We start from the raw sequence: 18,246 nt of genomic DNA, 5'->3' as shown, positions 1-18,246 counted from the left end.
TATATATATATATATATATATATATATATATAAAATCTAGGTATTGATTGATGAATTGAAGAAAAGGACAGGAGGATGTCAACTATATTTTTGGCCCCTTGATGTGCAAATGAAGAAAGTGAGGAGCAGTCGCCATTGAAATGTTTTATTTGCCACCGGAGCCCATGCGATGAAATACGGCGAGAGCAAGGCGCTCCACGCTTATCTTGCTCCACCGCCAATCTCCCGCTCGTTTTCCAGCAGCCCGCGGCTTGCGTGCGACAAACGGGGTGAAAAAGGCAGAAGAATGTTGGGAGACAGGATCTTGTTAACATTCAAGTCGTAAGCAGAAGGCTTTCTCAAACTTTTGGGGTCCTTTCAGAGTCCACCTTTTTCTTTGAAATACACGACTGTCAATAGTTCATTTCAATTTTAGTGTAATAATACTCTCACAATCTTTTTTCATCTTTGAAGATGATACCTTTCATGTAACAAATCCTCATGACATGGACTTTTCTTGCACTACTTTTTCTTTAGCTTAAATACTCTTAATATGATGGTAAAGTCATTCCAATACGACGTTGTAATATAAGAGTTAAAAGAAACCTTTAATCTCTAAAAACTCTTGAGGAAAAAAATATAGAATTATTTTGCCTACCCCCAGACTACAACTCAAAATTGTTGAAAATGTCATTTTGGTACAATATGACTTTAAAATTCTACTATACAGACTTTATCTTGTGGCGTGACAGCTTTTTCAACGTGTAAATAAACTTTCTATTATTTTTCCTGTAACGAATGCTCCTAAAATGAACATTTCCTCTTAAAACTACATTTTAAAAAATATATTTTAAATAAATAAACATAATAGCTGTAATTTTCCAAGATGTAGATAAATCAGGAAAATTAAATATTGTATTTTTTCCTTATTTTCTAAAAGCTCTAACCTGTATCATAATATAACATTATTATTTAAAATATTATTTAACATACCCCAGACTATGATAACTTATTTTATTTTCTAATATTACTTCCTCATAATATGATGCAGACTTATTCTTGTTTGCATGACATGTAAAACAATAACTTACTTGTATTTGTAACAGACGATCATACGTTTTTTCTTGTATAACTCCATTTCCTAACCTCGTATAGTAGATTTTGTAATGGGAAGCCAGATTTGGCCCCGAGCCTTGAGTTTGACACCTTAAACATTTTGAAATAGGAGGCCACCAAAAAGTGTCCAAAAAAAGGGCTATTGATCAACAAAACAAAACCCCCAAAAAAAGGTAAAATTTGAAGACAACTTGAAATTTTGCTATTTTTAGCACGAAACTTAAAGTCGCATTTCACGGGCTAGGTAAAATGATGCGGCGGGCCAAATCTGCCCTTGAGTGTGACACCCGTGTCATATACTAATATATATCTACACTATAAATACTAGTAATATGATATCAATAATAATGTACAGTAGATACGAAAAATGTGTGACGATGGCACCGCAGTCCCAGAGATTTTGTGTTGTATTGCGAAGCTTTCTAGAGCGGATGGCGACGCGCGCTGGCGTCTTCCTGTGCCGGATTCTAACCCTTGTCTAGAGTGTCCCAAAGTCCGCTTGGTTAGGTACGCCCACAGAGTCGGCGGCAGCGAGGGGCGTACTTAATAAAGCGGCCCGTGTCCTCGTCACACTTGGATGATGTTGATGGACGGCACGGATGGCTGGAACTGGAACAAAAGCAGAAAACGGCAACCGGCACAAAGCGTTTTTTTTTAGATGGCGTTCAGAACGTTGTCTTATTTATTCCACTTTGTTCTACATCAGAAAAACGCACTGTTCCCATCACAGCACAAAAAGCGCTACATTAGATTATTTTATCCTTGCAGAAAGTCTGTTGAAATCTCAGGTACCCCTGAAGTTCTTCCTGACCTAAATCAAAGGCCGCTGACATTTATCAATTGCTTCATGTTCCAATCCATTTGCTTTTACTTTGAAAAGAAAATGTACTGCTACTGCCACAGCATGAAAAGCATGAGATTATCCTTGCAGAACCACTGTTGTAATCTCAAGTAGCCCCTAAAGTGCCTCCTGGTACCCCCATGTGAGAAGCACTGCCCTAAATTGACCAGGTAGAGGCCGCTGACTTGAAAAACCTGCCGTACACCTATTGCTTCATTTTCCAATTCCTTTGCTCTTAATTTGAAAAGAAACTCCCACTTTTCCTATCACCGCCTGAATAGCATTGCATTCGATCAGTTTATACTTGTAGAAACTCTGTTGAAATCTCAAGTAGCCCCTAAAGTGCCTCCTGGTACTCCCATGTGAGAAGCACTGCCCTAAATTGACCAGGTAGAGGCCGCTGACTTGAAAAACCCGTCGTACACCAATTATGTCATTTTCCAATTCATTTGCTTTTAATTTCAAAAGAACCCCCACACACACACACTTTTCCTATCACCGCCTGAAAGGCATTGCATTCGATCAGTTTATACTTGCAGAAACAATGTTGAAATCTCACGTTGCCTCTGAAGCGCCCCATCCCCCCGTTCCCCGATTAGAGAAATCCCGCTCCAAATGGACTGAGTAAAGGCCGGCAGCTTGAAAAGTCCGGCATTTTTTTTTTTGCAAGGGCTCACCTTGGTGCGCAGCAGCCCCCCGCTGTGGCGCTCCGGCGTGCTCCTCTCCGACAGCGGCTTGACCTTCTCCTTATTGTTGCTGGAGTCGTTGTCCTTGATGATGTCATACTGGCGGCAGAACAGGGCGATGACAGCTGCGCGCAAACGGACAAGGGCGCCCGCCATTGGCAAACGTCCACACACGTGTTTTTCCGACTAGACGCGTTCTGCACTTGTTGCCATGGGTGCAATAAGTGAAAGTGGCAGTATTCCATGAGTACGTTTGAAAATAATACAGGCATGTTTAACGTCATCTATAGTACGTGGAGAGGGAGGAATAGGTGACACAAAAATCTTGTCCCAACAGTACAGGTCCCCGGTTTGCGCTTGCAGCAATCAAAGCTCATTTTTTTGCTGTCTTAAAAACGCATTATTTGAGAAATACAATAATTAGACATGTCCAAAAATGCCAGCGCTTTCTGTAGGCGCAAAAAGCAGGATCAAACAGGATTCAATCATCTAAAAGACATTTGTGTTTTTGCTTCTTCCAAATTTATAGCATCAAACTAAACGGTGTCACCATCTAGCGGTTGAGAGAGGAATTACATGCAAAACAAATCTGTTTTCAGTTTTTCATTCATAACCTTTCTATTGTGGGTTTACGTCACTGTTCTTTCAGCAGTTTTTATTCCTTTTAAGCCCGACCAGCCAAAAACTAGAAAAAAAAAAGAAAAAATGGCGTCTCCATTTAGTGGTTAAGAGTGGAATTGCACTCAATTTAAAGCGCAAAATACAACAGTTGTACAGTTTTCGGATTCGGCTATTCTAGCATTCTTTTAAGTCAGACCTGTTAAAAAATTAGCAAACGTATTTAATTTTTAAAAAAATTAACTGTATGTCCAACAAATCCTCCAACAATACCCCCTCTCCCCAACAGACTTTCAAGTGACAATTTTGAAAATAGTCAAATGGATAAAAGTGATCATATTCATTTTGCTTTGGTAGTAAGAACTGAATGAGCGTGCGCTAGCGGTGTATTTCCTCTGCATACAGCCTTCTTGATGAAAACGGGAAACCCACCTGCCCACATGAGCAAGACCACCACGATTATGACCACCTCCCCCGTCTGCAGATGTCGCCATGGCTCCAGGCCCTGCACCGTCGGGTCGTCTGCGGGAAAGGGCGCGCACACGCGTGCGCACACACGGAAACACACATGGAAACACGCACGCACGCATGAAAATGAGGCATGACCAAATGCTGCGCTAGCGGATGGCGCGGTCCCGCAAAGTGGATTGACTGTGGCTCCGCCGGCACATGGAAATGCGCCAGCGCCCCACTTAGCCCAATTAGCCGGGAAAAGTGGCTCCCAAATAGCAAAGCCTGCGCTCAAGTGGCGCCCATCAAAAAAGCCATCGCGATTCGCTCCGTTGATATTTGCCGTCCCAGGAGACGCCCACGCCACAAATAGTAGACGGGGAGGGAAAAGTCCACTCCATTTACACCGGGGAAATCAATCGTGCCCCCCCCCCCCCAAAACGTTAGCCGCCCCTGACACCTCGCAATTATCGGGATGGCTTCAAAAAGCGACAACAAAAAAAAAATGCTTTGCTAACCGCAACGCGCGCTTCATTCAAGGCCAAATTTGAGCATATCAGGCAACTTTTTTAACAATAAGAAATTAGGAGACCATGCTTGCCAAAAACCCATTCAGTCCCAAAGACGTCATTTTACGTTTTCTTTTTTTTAATGAAAACGCACTGGAACGCCTTCGATTTTAAAGTAGGCCCATTCAATGATATCAATAATACGCTCCGTAAAATATGCTAGCTCAAAAATTGGTCCCGTTTTTCCCCGATCCGGAAGACAGGCTGCTAAATTGAGAGTTAAGACGCGTCTTTGGCGCGTAGCGTGTGACTCAGCAAAAGCCGAGTCAAATCTCTGAAATATTGAGCAGCCGTCCGTCAGGTCTCGGGGGAGCCTCCCGCTTTTGGCCTTCCTCCGCTTTGCGGCAGCTTCTTGAGCTTCATTTTCAGGAATGTTTGAAAACGCGACGCCAGCCACAGAGCACAAGACTGCATACAGAAAAATAGAAAAATGTAAGGACCATTTCATTTATTTTTGTACTTCAATTTATTAATCTAAGCAAGCGATTCCGTCTTGTCTATATATTATAGTGGCTGTAAATTTCACGTTATAAGATGTTACTTTGTTCTCACACTCTAGAGTTCATATGCCAATGAAGTGTATCTGCAGTTTTGTTTTTGTTTTGTTTTTTTACTAGCCACCAGGGGACTATCTCCTTGTAAACAAAGTGAGACAGAAGAAAATGCTATGAAATTATTGATTTTGAGTTTGCAGTTTTATTTTGCCACCATTGTTAAACATGGTGAGGCGTTTTACTGTTGTGATGGCGCAATATTCTAACAATTCAAGTGTGTTAATGTTACGTTGAAAATATTTATTTCTAAACGTGTTCAAACCCAGGGGTGTCAAGCATATGGCCCAAGGACCGCTGGCCCTAAATGGCCCCCGGGCCGTAGATTGGGCACCCTGATTTTTGCCAATGTTAAAATTTGTTTGACAATCACCGAAATGCAGGTTTTGTGTCTCGTTTACGCCGTAAATGTTTCATTTTTGCTCACCATCCAAATTGGAGGCGCACATCCCATGAAAATCCTCTTTTATATTCCGAAAGCGCGGCGTTGAAATTGATACGAGATGAAGCGCCATCGATTGACGGCTTTTGCGGCTCCTGCAATCGTGAGCGCTCGGAATCGATAGAGCTGAATAGGAGCCACGACAAAGCGGCCGGCCGTTCGAGCCCCGGCGGAATACGCTTCGTCGCTTCCGCGGCCGTTCGCATCTTCTCAACGTCTGTCCGTCTGGCCGCCGCTTCATTTTAATAGAATCATGTGCAAATGCACGTCGGGATCAAATTACAGGCGGTCGAAAAGTAGCTTAATGGCCGCTCAAATTGGCTTGCGGGGAAAAAGTAGCGGAACCAGACGCTCGATAAATAAGTCCCGGCGGGATCATCTTGCCGTCAGTAAACCTTCATCAATCGAGCAAATTAGCATTTGATCCTTCTAAATGCAAATTGACATCCAAACCCAAAAATCACAAGATTGCTTGCGGGTGCATGCAGGCTAGTGCAAGCGCTGCGCTCTTATTTGAATCGGCCGGAGACATCAGAACTTTGACATGATGTGACGTTCCTGTGCGCCATCAAGGATAGACTCGTACGTTGGTTCGGTCTGCTCGCTTCTTTTATTGAAAATACTGTAACAACCTCAGCTTGTCCCGTTACAGTCATTATTATTAGTAAGAATACGGACGACATAAAAATGCACCATCAAAACTCCGCTTATGCGGTTCATAGGTCAGTCTTCCACAAATGCTGTCAAAATTGCCATTTATAGGATGCACCCATACTTTTGGCCTTCATTTTTGGGAAAAAAATGCCCGTTATATTTGGGGATTACGGTATTGGTCTGTATTATACATGTTAAGATAGATCCCAAAATTAAGGGCGTGTTTTATATTAGGGGAATTACGGTACTTTTTACAGTGTTTATACAGGTTGGTCTAAAACTGAAAAAAAAAAAAAAAACAAGTGCATCAAAATGCTTGAAATTGTAAGAAGGGTTAAAAATGGACACCGTACTGCAAGGGTTTTAAAATACTTGCAAAACAAATTGTTAACTGCAGCTGAATCGGCTTTTTTCTTTTTTTTTTTTTGTCGGGGGGGTCACTTCTGTGTGAATAGATGGCAAAGAATGGCGGGCACTCAGCACTTTGCGCTGCCTTCCGCTCGCTTTGCTGTCATAGGCCTTTAGCTTCCAATAAGTAGCGCTAATAATTTCCGCGTTATTAACTTTAAAGGCGGCGGACGGAAGAGTGATGCCAGCGGATGGTTTGGTCTCGCGGCCAAAATGTCCGATCCTCTTTTGAACTGGCGCTCGTTTAAGTGTGCGAGTAATTTGTTGGTGTCGCGCCATCAAATTGGGAGATGTCGGCTTACCCGGTGCGTAAATCACGCGGCCGTTCTGGAACAGAACGTGCAAAACGCCAGGGAATCGGCGTGCGAGGAAGCGCGGGGTTCACTATTTGTCCCAGCAAAGGTCACAGAGGAACCAACCTTGATCGGAACTGTTGGAGGGAAAGCGGTCGGTCTTCTTGAGCGTGCGAAAGTGGACCTTCTTGCTGGCTCGGCTTTCCCCGTAGAGGCCGATGGACTGCACCTGGATGACGTAGTCCGTCTCCTCGTCCAGGTCCCACAGGACGCAAGAGCGACTGGTGGTGTTGACCTCCCGGATCAAGCGCTGCATGTGTCCGTCCTGCCTCTGAAAGGAATCGAAAACGCATCTCAGCGAACCCGAAAGGGTTCCGAGTCCTCCAGATGGGATACTCGTCATCTGGAGCACTTTGAGATGTTTTCAAATGTGGGCCTTTTTTTCCCGTTTCAGCGACGAAGCGCAAGAACGGCCGACTTCCGCCCTCAAGATATTTCTGTTTTGCGTGGTTTCTTGAGAGAGTTTTGACTCCAGTCTCTCTTATCGATCGTTTCTACCTTCCAGATCCACCTGCAATAGTTGAGCATTTCAGATATGGAGGAAAGCGTTATCGTCAGTGCCAGTCTGAAACCTTATACAGTTCAAACGCGGTCCTCCGGGTACGGTACCCCGCATGTTTGCCATCTTTCTCAAGCTCTGCATGTGTCCGTCCTGCCACTCCAAAGGAATTGAAAATGGACCTCAGTGGACCTGAAAGGTTTCTTGATGGGAAAATACACGTTACCTTCCTTTTTGGAAAAGGAAGTTTTGACCCAGGTTGGGTCTTTGACTCCAGTCTCTCTTATTGATATCGCTTCTAACTGCAATAGATGAGCCTTTTTTCAATGAAGTGTCTCCTGTAAAATGTTTTTTTTTTTCCACACAAATACCTCCAAACCAACGTCAAGGCAACTTTGCACTGGACACTTACTGCTTAATATGTCACAATGTCTTCTTTTTAGCATCTAGTGGAAGCTGTCGAGCCCGGAAGGGGGCTCCTCCCACCCACTTACTTGCTGCGAGACCGAGAAGCCAATGATGATCTCTCCTTCGGGGACCTCCCAGGAAACGGTCGCCGAATCAGAACGAAGGTGAGTGACGGACACGTTGACGGGAGCCGGCGGGCGATCTATTGAAAAGAGGCCTTGTGAATGGACGTCAGCATGTTTCATCGCCGTGCGCAGGACAGCTTTTGAGTAGAAGATTGCCATTAGCCCGTCAATCTCCATTTGCCCATTGCCAAGATTACAATGAGGGAGTTGATTGAATTTCTTTTGGCTGCTGGATCCCCTGAAAGGTTGTGTTGCCTAATTGTGCGCGTGGAGCTAATTGCGCTAAGCTAATGTGTCCTCCATCAGTATCACTCTTAAAAATAGGCAGCGCCGCCAATGCGCTTGTCAAGACAAACACGCCGCTTGTCTTTTGTCCAAAGCCGAGCCCTCCGTCCGTCTCTTGACAAATTGGCCCATTGAAAGCCGACGCCGAGCAGCTTTTATGTTTTTGTTGTGGTTTCCTAACCTGGCGGCCATCAATCGCCTTTAGGACAAAGGCTGATTGAAAAGTAAGACAAAAGATAGACAAAAGACAAAAGAAGATCTTTGACTCTGGTCACGTGATATGTGCCAGTATTAGCTTGGTACTATACATGGTCGTTAAAAAAAAAAAAAAAAAAAAAGCCTTAAAGCCATGCTCGTTTTTTGTTTTTTTTTTCCTCGAAAAAAGCGTTACAATACATGATAGTTTTTTCACCCCCCAAAAAAAAGCCTTACTATACATGGTCATTTTTTTGCAAAAAAAAAAAAAGGGCATACTTTACATGGTCATTTTTTTGCAAAAAAAAAAAAAAGGCATACTTTACATGGTCGTTTTTGGCCGAAAAAAAAGGCTTACTATGAATGGTCTTTTTTTTTTCACAAAAAAAAAACCTTACAATACATGGTCGTTTTTTTCATGAAAAAAAGCCTTACTATACATGGTGATTTTTCTGCAAAGAAAAACCTTACTACACATGGTTGTTTTTTGAAAAAAAAAAAAAAAAGCCTTTCTACACAAAAAAAGCCTTACTATACATGGTCGTTAAAAAAAAGCCTTAAAGCTTACTACATGGTCATTTTTTTGCGAAAAAAGGCATACCATACAGAGATTTTTTTCAAAGAAAAAGTCTTATCTTTTGTGGTCGTTTTGTGCAAAAAAAAAAGCCTTACTATACACTGTCGGTTTTTGTGAAAAAAAAGCTTTACTTTAGACTGTGATTTTTTTGCAAAACAAAGCTTTTTTGCAAAAAAAGCCTCACCATAGACTGTCGTTTTTTTTTTTTTGCGAAAAAAAGCCTTAGTATAGACTGTATTTTTTTTGCGAAAAAAATCGTTTATGTTTTTTTGCGAAAAAAAGCCTTAGTATAGACTGTTGTTTTTTGCAAAAAAGACTTACTATAGACTGTCGCTTATGTTTTTTAGCGAAAAAAGCCTTACTATAGACTGTCATTTTTTTTTAAAAAGCCTTACTATAGACTGTCATTTTTTTGCGATAAAAAAGCTTTACTATAGACGTTTTTTATGAAAAAAAGCCTCACTATAGACTGTCGTTTTTTGCCAAAAAAAAGCCTTACTATAGACTGTTGTTTTGCAAAAAAAATTAAAAAACCTTACAATACATGGTCGTTTTTTACGAAAAAAAAAGCCATACTATCCAAGGTTGGTTTTTTTTTCATGAGAAAAAAAAAGCCTTACTATACATTGTTGTATTTTGTGAAAAAAACAAAAACAAAAAAAAACGTTACTATACATGGTCGTTCTGTGCAAAAAAAGAAAAAAAAGCCTTACATGGTCGTATTTTGCGGAAAAAAAACATTATACATGGTCTTTTTGGTGAAAAAAGGCTGTAATATACATGGTCTTTTTTTCAATGAAGCAGGCACAACTTACATGGTCGCGTTTTGGGTTAACAAGTCATCTGCAATATATTTAATCATATTTTTATTTTTTAAGGTGTTTCCAGGGTTTTTGTACCCAGACACTCACAGTCTAAAAGGTGGTGATTTCTACCACTGGGCCATATTATAACCTGTCCCGGATAAGTCCAGGGGAAGGATTAATGTTTTTTTTTTTTCTTACATCATCTGGAATCCTTTTTTTTTTTTTTTTTTAATTAACCACAACTCACATTGACGATAAGTTCATCACATGGATAGGGACTCGAACCACAAACCGAGGAAACAAAGACCGCACAATCTTATCAAGTGAACCAAACACTACACAAGAAAACGCGTTAAAAGACGTTAAACAATGAAGAATAATGGGGGGAAATTTGGCGTCCGACTTTTTTTTCCTCGTCTTTCTAGATGCGTTCAAGAAAATGAAGCCAAATGAAACGTTTGCCACCCAGCAAATTTTCTGAGGTAGTACACGGAAAATCATAGTGAGAAATTCGAAGGCTTTTTTTTTTTTTTTTTGCACGTGGAAGATGAAATCCATGTGGCGTCACACTTACTTGCGGCCACCAGGAACACGTCGCTCCCGAACAGCAACAGGACCGCCGAGTGGATCACAACCAGCGGGCGGGCCATGGAGGAGGAGAACCGAGCCGACGGCAAAAATAAAAAATAATAATAAAAAAAAAGGCAAAGGAGCTCTCAAGTCCGGCCGCCGCGCTCCATGCTGGCATTTGATGTGCAGGCACGTGACGTCACGGGATGAAAGACAAAAAAGGGGGAGGACATGTTGCAGGTTCTCATTCCACAAGTGAGCGTCGGACGGCGGCCATTAGATTAGCGCAGCTCAGGTGGGGAGGAGGTCGAGGCGACAAGGTGGCACTCCCGGAAAAAAAAACGCACTTGCGCTCTCTGGCCTGTGAGCGGCAGTGTTTCCCATATTTTCGCAAATCCTCGTTTTCTACAGCAAAACTCAATTCCAATTCAAATAAGACCGACGGGAAACAAAACAAACACAACTTGCAATTCAAAAAAATGCAAGCCTAACCATATGTTCAAACCCTACATAAAAACCCTAACGTTATTTTAACCAAAAGACGGAGGAGAAAGAAAATTAACAAGCCTGCAAAAGATATGGTCTCAAATAAAAATCAAATAAATAGGGGCGTAAACCTGCAACAGGAAAAGCTATGCTCAAAAAACAAAACAAACCGAGATCGAGCGAAGCCGCAATAACCGAACCGCGGTGTTTTCAGGGAGGGGAAGTTTGCTCATGTGTAGTGTGAAAGTGCCACAGCGGCCCCTGCTGGACAACTTTAGTAATGCATTGATGCCCCAAATTGTTCCACGTTTTGAGAGTGGCGTCATTGCGAGTGCTGCTGACGTGCAAAGTTGACGTCCAGTGAAAGAAACGTTCCGAGTCGGGCATCGGTGACATTCGTGACATTCTTTCACGTAATGGAAGCGCCACAAACATTTGCGGGCTGGCATTTGCGCGGAATGCTGAGCAGCGTTTCCGGTTTCCTGCCCGTCCAGGAAATGGCCGCTGCCGTTATCTCCCAGATGCACTTTGGCCCTTGGCGGGGACCCGCTGCCTCCGACCTCCTGCCTCCATCGCCGTGCCGCCGCTTCGACTTTCCCACACTACTTTTTCAGAACTAACTTCAACTATTTCAGGAACAAAGGCGGAGCAAAGGAAGAGGCCAATGTAACCTCTTGTGTGTGTGTGTGTGTGTGTGTGTGTATATATATATATATATATATATATATATATATATATATGTGTGTGTGAGCATGTGTGTATTTTGATGGCTTAAATGGTAAAATTTTTTTCACCCAGAAATGAACAAAAATACTACTATGTTAATTAAACACGGATAGTTTAATTGTATGGGAGTGGGAGTCATTTTGAAATGAAGCAGGATGATATTTTTTGGCTGTGGTCCAAGATGAGATTTTGCGTGTGGAACAGCAGAGACGTCAGGACTGCATCTCGTACTGTCCCTCGGTGGCAACGAAGAAGTCTTGGAGGACGCATTGCAGAAATTCAAAGGTGGGCCTCTCCTCCGGCGTCTCTTTCCAGCAGGCGGCCATGACGGCGTAGAGCTCGGGCGGGCAGCCTTCGGGACGGGCCATCCGGAAGCCGCGCTCCAGTTTGCGGATCACCTCCGGGTTGCTCAATCCTGGACGCGGCCACGTTCCAATCAGGTGAGGTTTTTGGGGTTTTTTTTTGCAACTCGGTGTCATAACGTCGCTCACCCGGATACGGTATTCTTCCGTAGGTGACGATTTCGGTGAGGAGGATTCCAAAGGACCACACGTCCGACTTGATGCTGAAGGTGCCGTAATTGATGGCCTCGGGAGCCGTCCACTTGATGGGAAATTTTGCACCTGCTCGGCACAAAGAGGGCGACGGCAAGCCCGGCCCGTTGACGCCCCACCACACTGGGCTACTTGCCCGAAAAACTCCTTATAGACTCAGCATTCAGTTCAATAAAGTGCCCTTGCTCTAAACCTACTTTGAAAGCCTCGTTTGAAACCTTAACACCACCTTGAAACCCTGGTTTGAAACCTGACCATACCTTCAAACCTACATTTGAAAAAGACCATATCTTCAAACCTAAATTTGAAACCTCAAAGCTACCTTCAAACCCTAAATCGAAACCTCAAGCATACAATAAAAGCCATATTTGAAACCTTCATCCTATCTCCGATTTGAAGCCTCAACACTGCCTTAACTCTTTCGAAACCCTAACGCTACTTTATGTGGTGTAAACGCACACATATGAGAATAGGCACCTTCTTGAGCCGTGTACTCGGACTCCACCAGCCTGGCCAAACCAAAGTCGGCGATCTTGCAGTGCAGGGTCTCGCTGACCAGGATGTTGGCCGCCCGCAGGTCACGATGGATGGAGTTCTTGCTCTCGATGTAGGCCATGCCCTCTGCTATCTGGCTTCAATTCAAGCCGCCAAGTTCCATTACAGTGAGGACGTGCGTCTTTTCACCTTCTCCAAAGAAGTCAAATGGCTTCATTTTGTTTGGAGGGCAATTTTTCTTTCAAAATCATTTCATAAATGCCCACCTGCGCTGACATGTCTATCAGTTTATTTAGCCTGAGCCTTTTTCCTTCATCTCTTTTCAAAAAGTCCAGGAGACAACCTGCAAGACAACAAAATACAAATAGATGGACTTTTCAATTGGTTATCTATCTATCTATCTATCTATCTATCTATCTATCTATCTATCTATCTATCTATCTATCTATCTATCTATCTATCTATCTATCTATCTATCTATCTATCTATCTATCTATCTATCTATCTATCTATCTATCTATCTATCTATCTATCTATCTATCTATCTATCTATCTATCTATCTATCTATCTATCTAAAAAGCTAGCCTGAATGCTATCGACGTATCTAGCTAGTTAGCGAGGTAGCAAATCTGAGCTATCTGTTTTTCACAAAAGCGACCAAGGCTTGCGCCGGTCCTACCGTTGACCATGAACTCTGTGACGATGAGAATGGGCTCGCGGGTGACCACGGCGTGGAGCCTCACCAGCCGCTCGTGCTGCAGCTGCTTCATCAGGTTGGCTTCCTGCAGGAAGGCGCCGGGCTCCATGGTGCCCTCCTTCAGGGTCTTAACGGCGACCTTCAGCGCGTTCTTATAGTATCCTGACGCGGGCAAGGCAAGAAACATTTTGACGTTTTTTGTGCTCTGGCGCGACGGGATCGGGACTCACCCATCCAGACTTCTCCAAACTGGCCAGCCCCCAGCTTCTTCACCAGTTGCAGGGTCTCGCGGGGGATCTCCCATTCATCTGGAGCCCAGGGCTGCTGGGGCGGCTTCTTCTTGCAGGGGGCGTACAGACGCTGGCACAAACCGTCCGCGGTGCCTAACAGGACACACAAAGTTGATTCACCAGAGTGACGTTGTGGTTCTAGTTGTGGTTCTTGAGATCCAACTGCAGCTCAAGACCCGTCTCGAGAAGATATTTGAAGCGCCTCATTTCCGAATGAAAGACATTTGTGCTAGTTCTCAGACAGGAGAGACAGCATTTTCCACCAAGGCCGCTTATTTTGGGGTGACTTGTCTTTGACATGCGGTAGAGTCTGGGTCTTGCCTCAGTCTCAACCTCCAAAGTCTCGGTCATGTCTTGGAATCAAAGGCGCATTTACTTGGTCTTGTCCCGGACGGGACGGAGTTGGCATTTTTTTTAGACGGCTTTTCTGGGAGGTGATTCTGATAACTTCAACCTCCAAAAGTCATGGTCTCATCTGAGACCTGAAGGCATTTTTACCTGGTCCTGATTTAGGATTCCTCATCAAGACCGTTTGTTTTTTTTTTGTACGTGAGTTTTGTCTCGTTCTCATCTCTGTCTCAACCTCCAACAGTCTTCGTCCTGTCTTGGTCTTGAAACTCTCGAACCTCGATAGTGTCTTGGTCTTGGTGGATGCGGTCTTGACTCCAACACTTCCACAGAGAGGATTTGACATTATACAGGAAAGTGAAGATTACGGGTCTAGCTCTCAACCAGGGCTAGTAAAAACCTTCAGGAACGGAAACTAGAACCTTGGGTGAGGTTGATTCAGTCCAACATTTATCACTTGGCGTGACCCGGATGATCGGGACTCCCCGTGGACAGGTTTTCCCTCTGTTCTGGGGGTGTTACTCACATGTATAGTATTTGACCAGCTCCTGCAGGGACGGGAAGGTACTGGACGGGGAAATGTAGTGACCTCCCTTGTCCAGCGAACGGATCTTGTAGTGTTTGACCACGTCGGCGCCTTCCTCTGTGAAATCTCTGACGGACAGCGAGAAGGACCCTAAGTCAGAAGGGGGCAAGAGTTTAGAAACCCAAAGCGGGATGCCGCCGCCTTCCCGGTGTGGGCTCGCAGTCACCCGGGCAGGTCTCGCTTTCCCGGATGAGGAAGGATCCGGCTTTGTTTCCAGGCGCCAGGAGCAAGCGTTCCGTCTCTCTCCTGCTCAGGTCCTTGAAAAACCATCTGGAACAGGTCCCACGGTTTTTGCGTAATTTTCTCGGACTCGCTCGGGGAAGACGCGCGGAACTTACTTCTCCACCTCCAGGGTGTCGGCCCTGGCCACGTAGTTTGACGGGATGAAACCTTCGCATCCCGTCGCTAGGGAGCGAGCCAGCCACCAGTCTTCGTTTCTGAGAAAGCAGACGGAGACTTGAATGGCGTAGAACTTAGATGGGATCGCGAAGGAGGTCCACTTACTCTCGCAACACCTTGAATCGATCGCCCTTGAGGAAAGAGAGCTCGCTGGGGTTGCTGGGCTCGAAGTCGTGTTGAGCCACGAACACCGCGTCGTCTAAACGCAAAGCGGTTCCACTGTTTGAGATCGTTTCACAAAACTACGCGCACAATTAAAAACGATAAACTTACAAACGCATACATAGGCATTTGAAAATGCTTGCTTGCAAACTAAATGCTAAAAATGCTAAATATTAAAAAATGCTAGCAGTTTTTTTTCTCCTGGTGCCGAGGAATTGGCTTGCAAATGTGCCAGCATGCCCTGTGGCATTGTGGGAATTTTTTTTTTCAAATTATGCCAAAAGCATCCCCAAAAAAAGCTTTTTTTCTAAAACGTACAAAAAATATTGGTTCATGTGGAAACATGGTCCACAAATTTGTGTCCATTTTGCAAGAGCGACATCTTTCAAAACGGAAGCGCAGCAGAGGAATTCCAAGGCAGATTTCAGATAAACGCTTCCTTCCCTCGCCGCGGGCGGACCCAAACAGCAGCTAAACAGTCGGCTAAACTTGTGCGGGCGGCCGACAGAAACTCAAAAAGTCAGGAGCAAAACATTTTGCCGTCCACTACCGAGTGTGTTTGTAACAATCACGTGTTGGCAAACGGTGACATTTTTGCATGATTACCTGTATCGCAGTAAGTATTTTCACCCCAAATCTAGAAGACAAAAATTGAACAAAATTAGAAAGCTTACATGGTGAAATAATAATTCTCCATTTAATATGAATAGCTTTGAATAGAAAACAAAAGGGGATTCATTTCCATCACTAACTAAAATCGAATAGATACTCATAAGGGGTCTCGACAGACAGACGGATAGATGAGCACTCTGAGATCTTAGTAGAGATAAGGTTGCATGAAAAATGAAAAGTCAAAGGCAGTGCAATAATTGAAAAAGGCGAGCAAGGTTCGCCCTATCAATTTGGCCCACAAGACGAGTTCTAGGAAAGATTTTGCACCGGTAACAGGCCATGGCAAATGATGGAAAGCGAGCGCGCGCGTTTGTCTCCGTCCACCGACCTGGGAGCTTTGTTTCCTTGCGTCCGAGCCGCGACGGGCCGCCTGGCCGCTGCACGCGCAGCCCATCCTCAATCGACGTCAACAATTCTTCATCTGACCTTTGACTTGACGAATGACGTCCAGCCGCCGGATCGGAGCTCTTCGTGCCTCCTTCTTCTTCTTCTTTCCCGGGCGGCGAGCGAGAGTGGCGCCCGCCGGCCGGCTCCCTTGGGTGCCCTCCTTTAAATTGGTTGCAGCCTTCGCCTCGCTGATATTTCGGCCGCGATTGGACACAAGTTGCAGGAGGGTCACGAGTCTTAAAAAGTTTTCGTCTTTTCTTTCTTTTAACTCACTCAATCCCAAAGACGTAATTTCGTGATGTTTAGAGTCCAAATATTCAGTCCCCAGCACCTACTGTATTTAGCCTTTTTTTATTTTTTTCACTTGTATGACGGAAAAAAAATTGCAATTCATTTGGGGAAAATGCTATCTCGGAATTTATAGCTCTTTCCTTCAGATCATGTCATCGTATTTCAAAAGTATTAATGGTATCAGTGCTTGCTATCGACTACTTAAGAGTTAAGTACTGGTACTGGTATCTGTCTAGAAAATTAAAATAATTTAAAAATATTCACTGTATATTCTTGAGTGAAGTAAAATATGTGTCAACTGTGTGTCTCTGATTAACTCTAACAAAGTTCAGCCGTTCTGGTAGTTTTTTTTTGTTTGTCTTTTAATATCGCTGTTGCCCGTTTGAATGAAGTGTGACCACTAGAGGGTGTAAGAGGGCAACGTTTCCTCCTACCCCGCAGGTGGTCCCCCCTCCTCCTTGAGTTTGACCTCCCCCAAAATCCACTCAGCGTGCAATCATGGCGGTTTGCTCATGAGCTCGATGATGTCATCGGCGGAGGGAACAATCAATCTTACAACGGCGGAGGAAGTCTTTGCTTCCTATGCGGTAGCAAAGGCCGCTCACGTAACGCGGGCGATATGACTCCGCCGGGCGGCACATCGCACATTTTTCTTCGGGCCACCTGCGCGTGCGTAAGCCACTTGGCGCACACTCGCTGCAGGTGCACGCAGAATGTCGTCCGGCTTTTCCTCGTCTTTGGCGGGGCCCTCGCTTTCTTCCCGAGGGGCCCCGGACATTGCATCCTCAGGGGCCCCACAGGATAACCTCAACAAACGGTGGGAAAGAAACGCTAGCGGGGGATCTCCTCTGCCATCTCGGGCCCCCGGCTCACATCGGATGGCAGCGCGCATTGGCCGAGAATCAAAAGGGGGATTTTATTTTTTTTTTTCGCAAAGGAAAACTTGACAAGCAGGGCTTTGGGCTCTCGAGTGCCTCGTTGTTGGCCATGAGTGCATGTTATAGAACAGTGGTGCCAGGCGGAACCCGATTATTTGAATCTTCGGTGTAATATACGCGAATAACAAAATATTTGCGAACTGGACTAAGGCTTTGAACTGGTGTGTCTGTATAGAGTGCCTCGTTGTTGTAGCATGGAAAAGCCCTGAGATAATCTTGTGAAATATTGATTATATAACTTTGCGACACTGATTTGAATATGCTGAAAGCTTGTCTTTTCCCCTGAATGACCAGTTTTATATTACCAGCCATAAAAGTAAATCCTCAGTCCAGGTTTCTCGTAGGCACAAATGTATGGGACCGCTTCCCGTCTTGGACTTCCTGCCTGTGTGGGAACCTTTTGCGGCCCCTGTCACACACGGAAGTGATGAGGAGCTCCTGCATGAACCCTAACAAGACAAAGCGCTTGTCAATAAGGAACAATAAGGACCCCCCCCCCCCCCGACTTGTGCCCCCCCACGATGACACATCGAGAAGGGCGGGCATCCCTCACGTCCCCCCGTCCAAGACCTTGGCGAAAGTGCGGCCGATGCTCGGCAGATGTTGGCGTAAACACCTCGGCGAGGGGAACCCCCCGGCCCCCGACCCGCCCCCCCCCCTTTCACGATTGCGTGATTGTGCTCCCGGATGACGCTTTTGGCTCGTCCACTGTTTGTTGTTGAAAGAGGCGAGTGGCGGCCGGCAGGTGCTTCCTCGGCAACTTTTTGTTTTTCTTGCTTGCCCGTTTCTCCACTTCTGAGTCAACACCGAGTCACTTTCTTAAAGATAAGAAAAAATAAGGGAACCTCCTTAAAAAATAGCTAACATGAATCAGTCAGCTCTTATGGTGCATGCACTAGAACATTTTAAGGTGTGGGAAAAAAAATACAAAATATTTGGGAAAGACTAGAACGTTATTAGGATGAACTTGAACGTTTTTGACATTGACCAGTGGTGTCCAAACTACGGTTGGGGCTCCCTTTGCGGCCCGCCATCTGCATTTTTGCGGCCCATGGCATATGTATATGAACACAAATTGTTAT

At 44.6% G+C, this 18,246-nt stretch overlaps 2 protein-coding genes and 1 long non-coding RNA gene across 5 annotated transcripts; 1 reads left to right on the top strand and 2 right to left on the bottom strand.

Annotated features, from left to right (window-relative positions):
- Window positions 1-129: 129 nt before the first annotated feature.
- Window positions 130-10,826, bottom strand: fndc4a (fibronectin type III domain containing 4a). 3 transcript variants are annotated; one of them, XM_088403705.1, is made up of 6 exons: window positions 10,137-10,819; window positions 7,661-7,776; window positions 6,734-6,938; window positions 3,673-3,762; window positions 2,614-2,747; window positions 130-1,704 (listed from the first exon to the last, which is right to left on the bottom strand). In XM_088403705.1, exons 1-6 carry the CDS (start codon window positions 10,210-10,212, stop codon window positions 1,663-1,665), a joined length of 663 nt encoding a protein of 220 aa, XP_088259831.1. In that variant the 5' UTR covers window positions 10,213-10,819; the 3' UTR covers window positions 130-1,662. The 3 variants fall into 3 exon arrangements, 1 of the variants encoding a protein (XP_088259831.1); XR_015863840.1 differs by lacking the exon at window positions 130-1,704 and having other exon boundaries at window positions 2,660-2,721; window positions 3,673-4,667; window positions 10,137-10,826; XR_015863839.1 differs by lacking the exon at window positions 130-1,704 and having other exon boundaries at window positions 2,680-2,747; window positions 3,673-4,667; window positions 10,137-10,826.
- Window positions 10,783-12,084, top strand: LOC148407340 (uncharacterized). The gene is made up of 4 exons (XR_015863841.1): window positions 10,783-11,031; window positions 11,113-11,284; window positions 11,549-11,784; window positions 11,859-12,084. It is a non-coding gene; the product is annotated as an uncharacterized LOC148407340 (long non-coding RNA).
- On the bottom strand, window positions 11,440-16,093 carry blk (BLK proto-oncogene, Src family tyrosine kinase). Its single transcript, XM_088403698.1, has 12 exons — window positions 15,877-16,093; window positions 15,483-15,513; window positions 14,820-14,913; window positions 14,654-14,752; window positions 14,482-14,585; window positions 14,256-14,405; window positions 13,322-13,474; window positions 13,074-13,253; window positions 12,660-12,736; window positions 12,376-12,526; window positions 11,836-11,967; window positions 11,440-11,759 (listed from the first exon to the last, which is right to left on the bottom strand). The coding sequence occupies exons 1-12, from the start codon at window positions 15,940-15,942 to the stop codon at window positions 11,557-11,559; spliced, it is 1,440 nt and encodes a 479-aa protein (XP_088259824.1). The 5' UTR covers window positions 15,943-16,093; the 3' UTR covers window positions 11,440-11,556.
- Window positions 16,094-18,246: the final 2,153 nt, after the last annotated feature.

This window comes from Hippichthys cyanospilos, chromosome 20 (assembly GCF_059441005.1).
Source record: "Hippichthys cyanospilos isolate Australia breed blue-spotted pipefish chromosome 20, RoL_Hcya_1.0, whole genome shotgun sequence".
In the NCBI taxonomy this organism is placed as follows: domain Eukaryota; kingdom Metazoa; phylum Chordata; class Actinopteri; order Syngnathiformes; family Syngnathidae; genus Hippichthys; species Hippichthys cyanospilos.
Note: the sequence above shows the minus strand (reverse complement) of the source record. Positions and strands in the feature narration are given on the sequence as shown.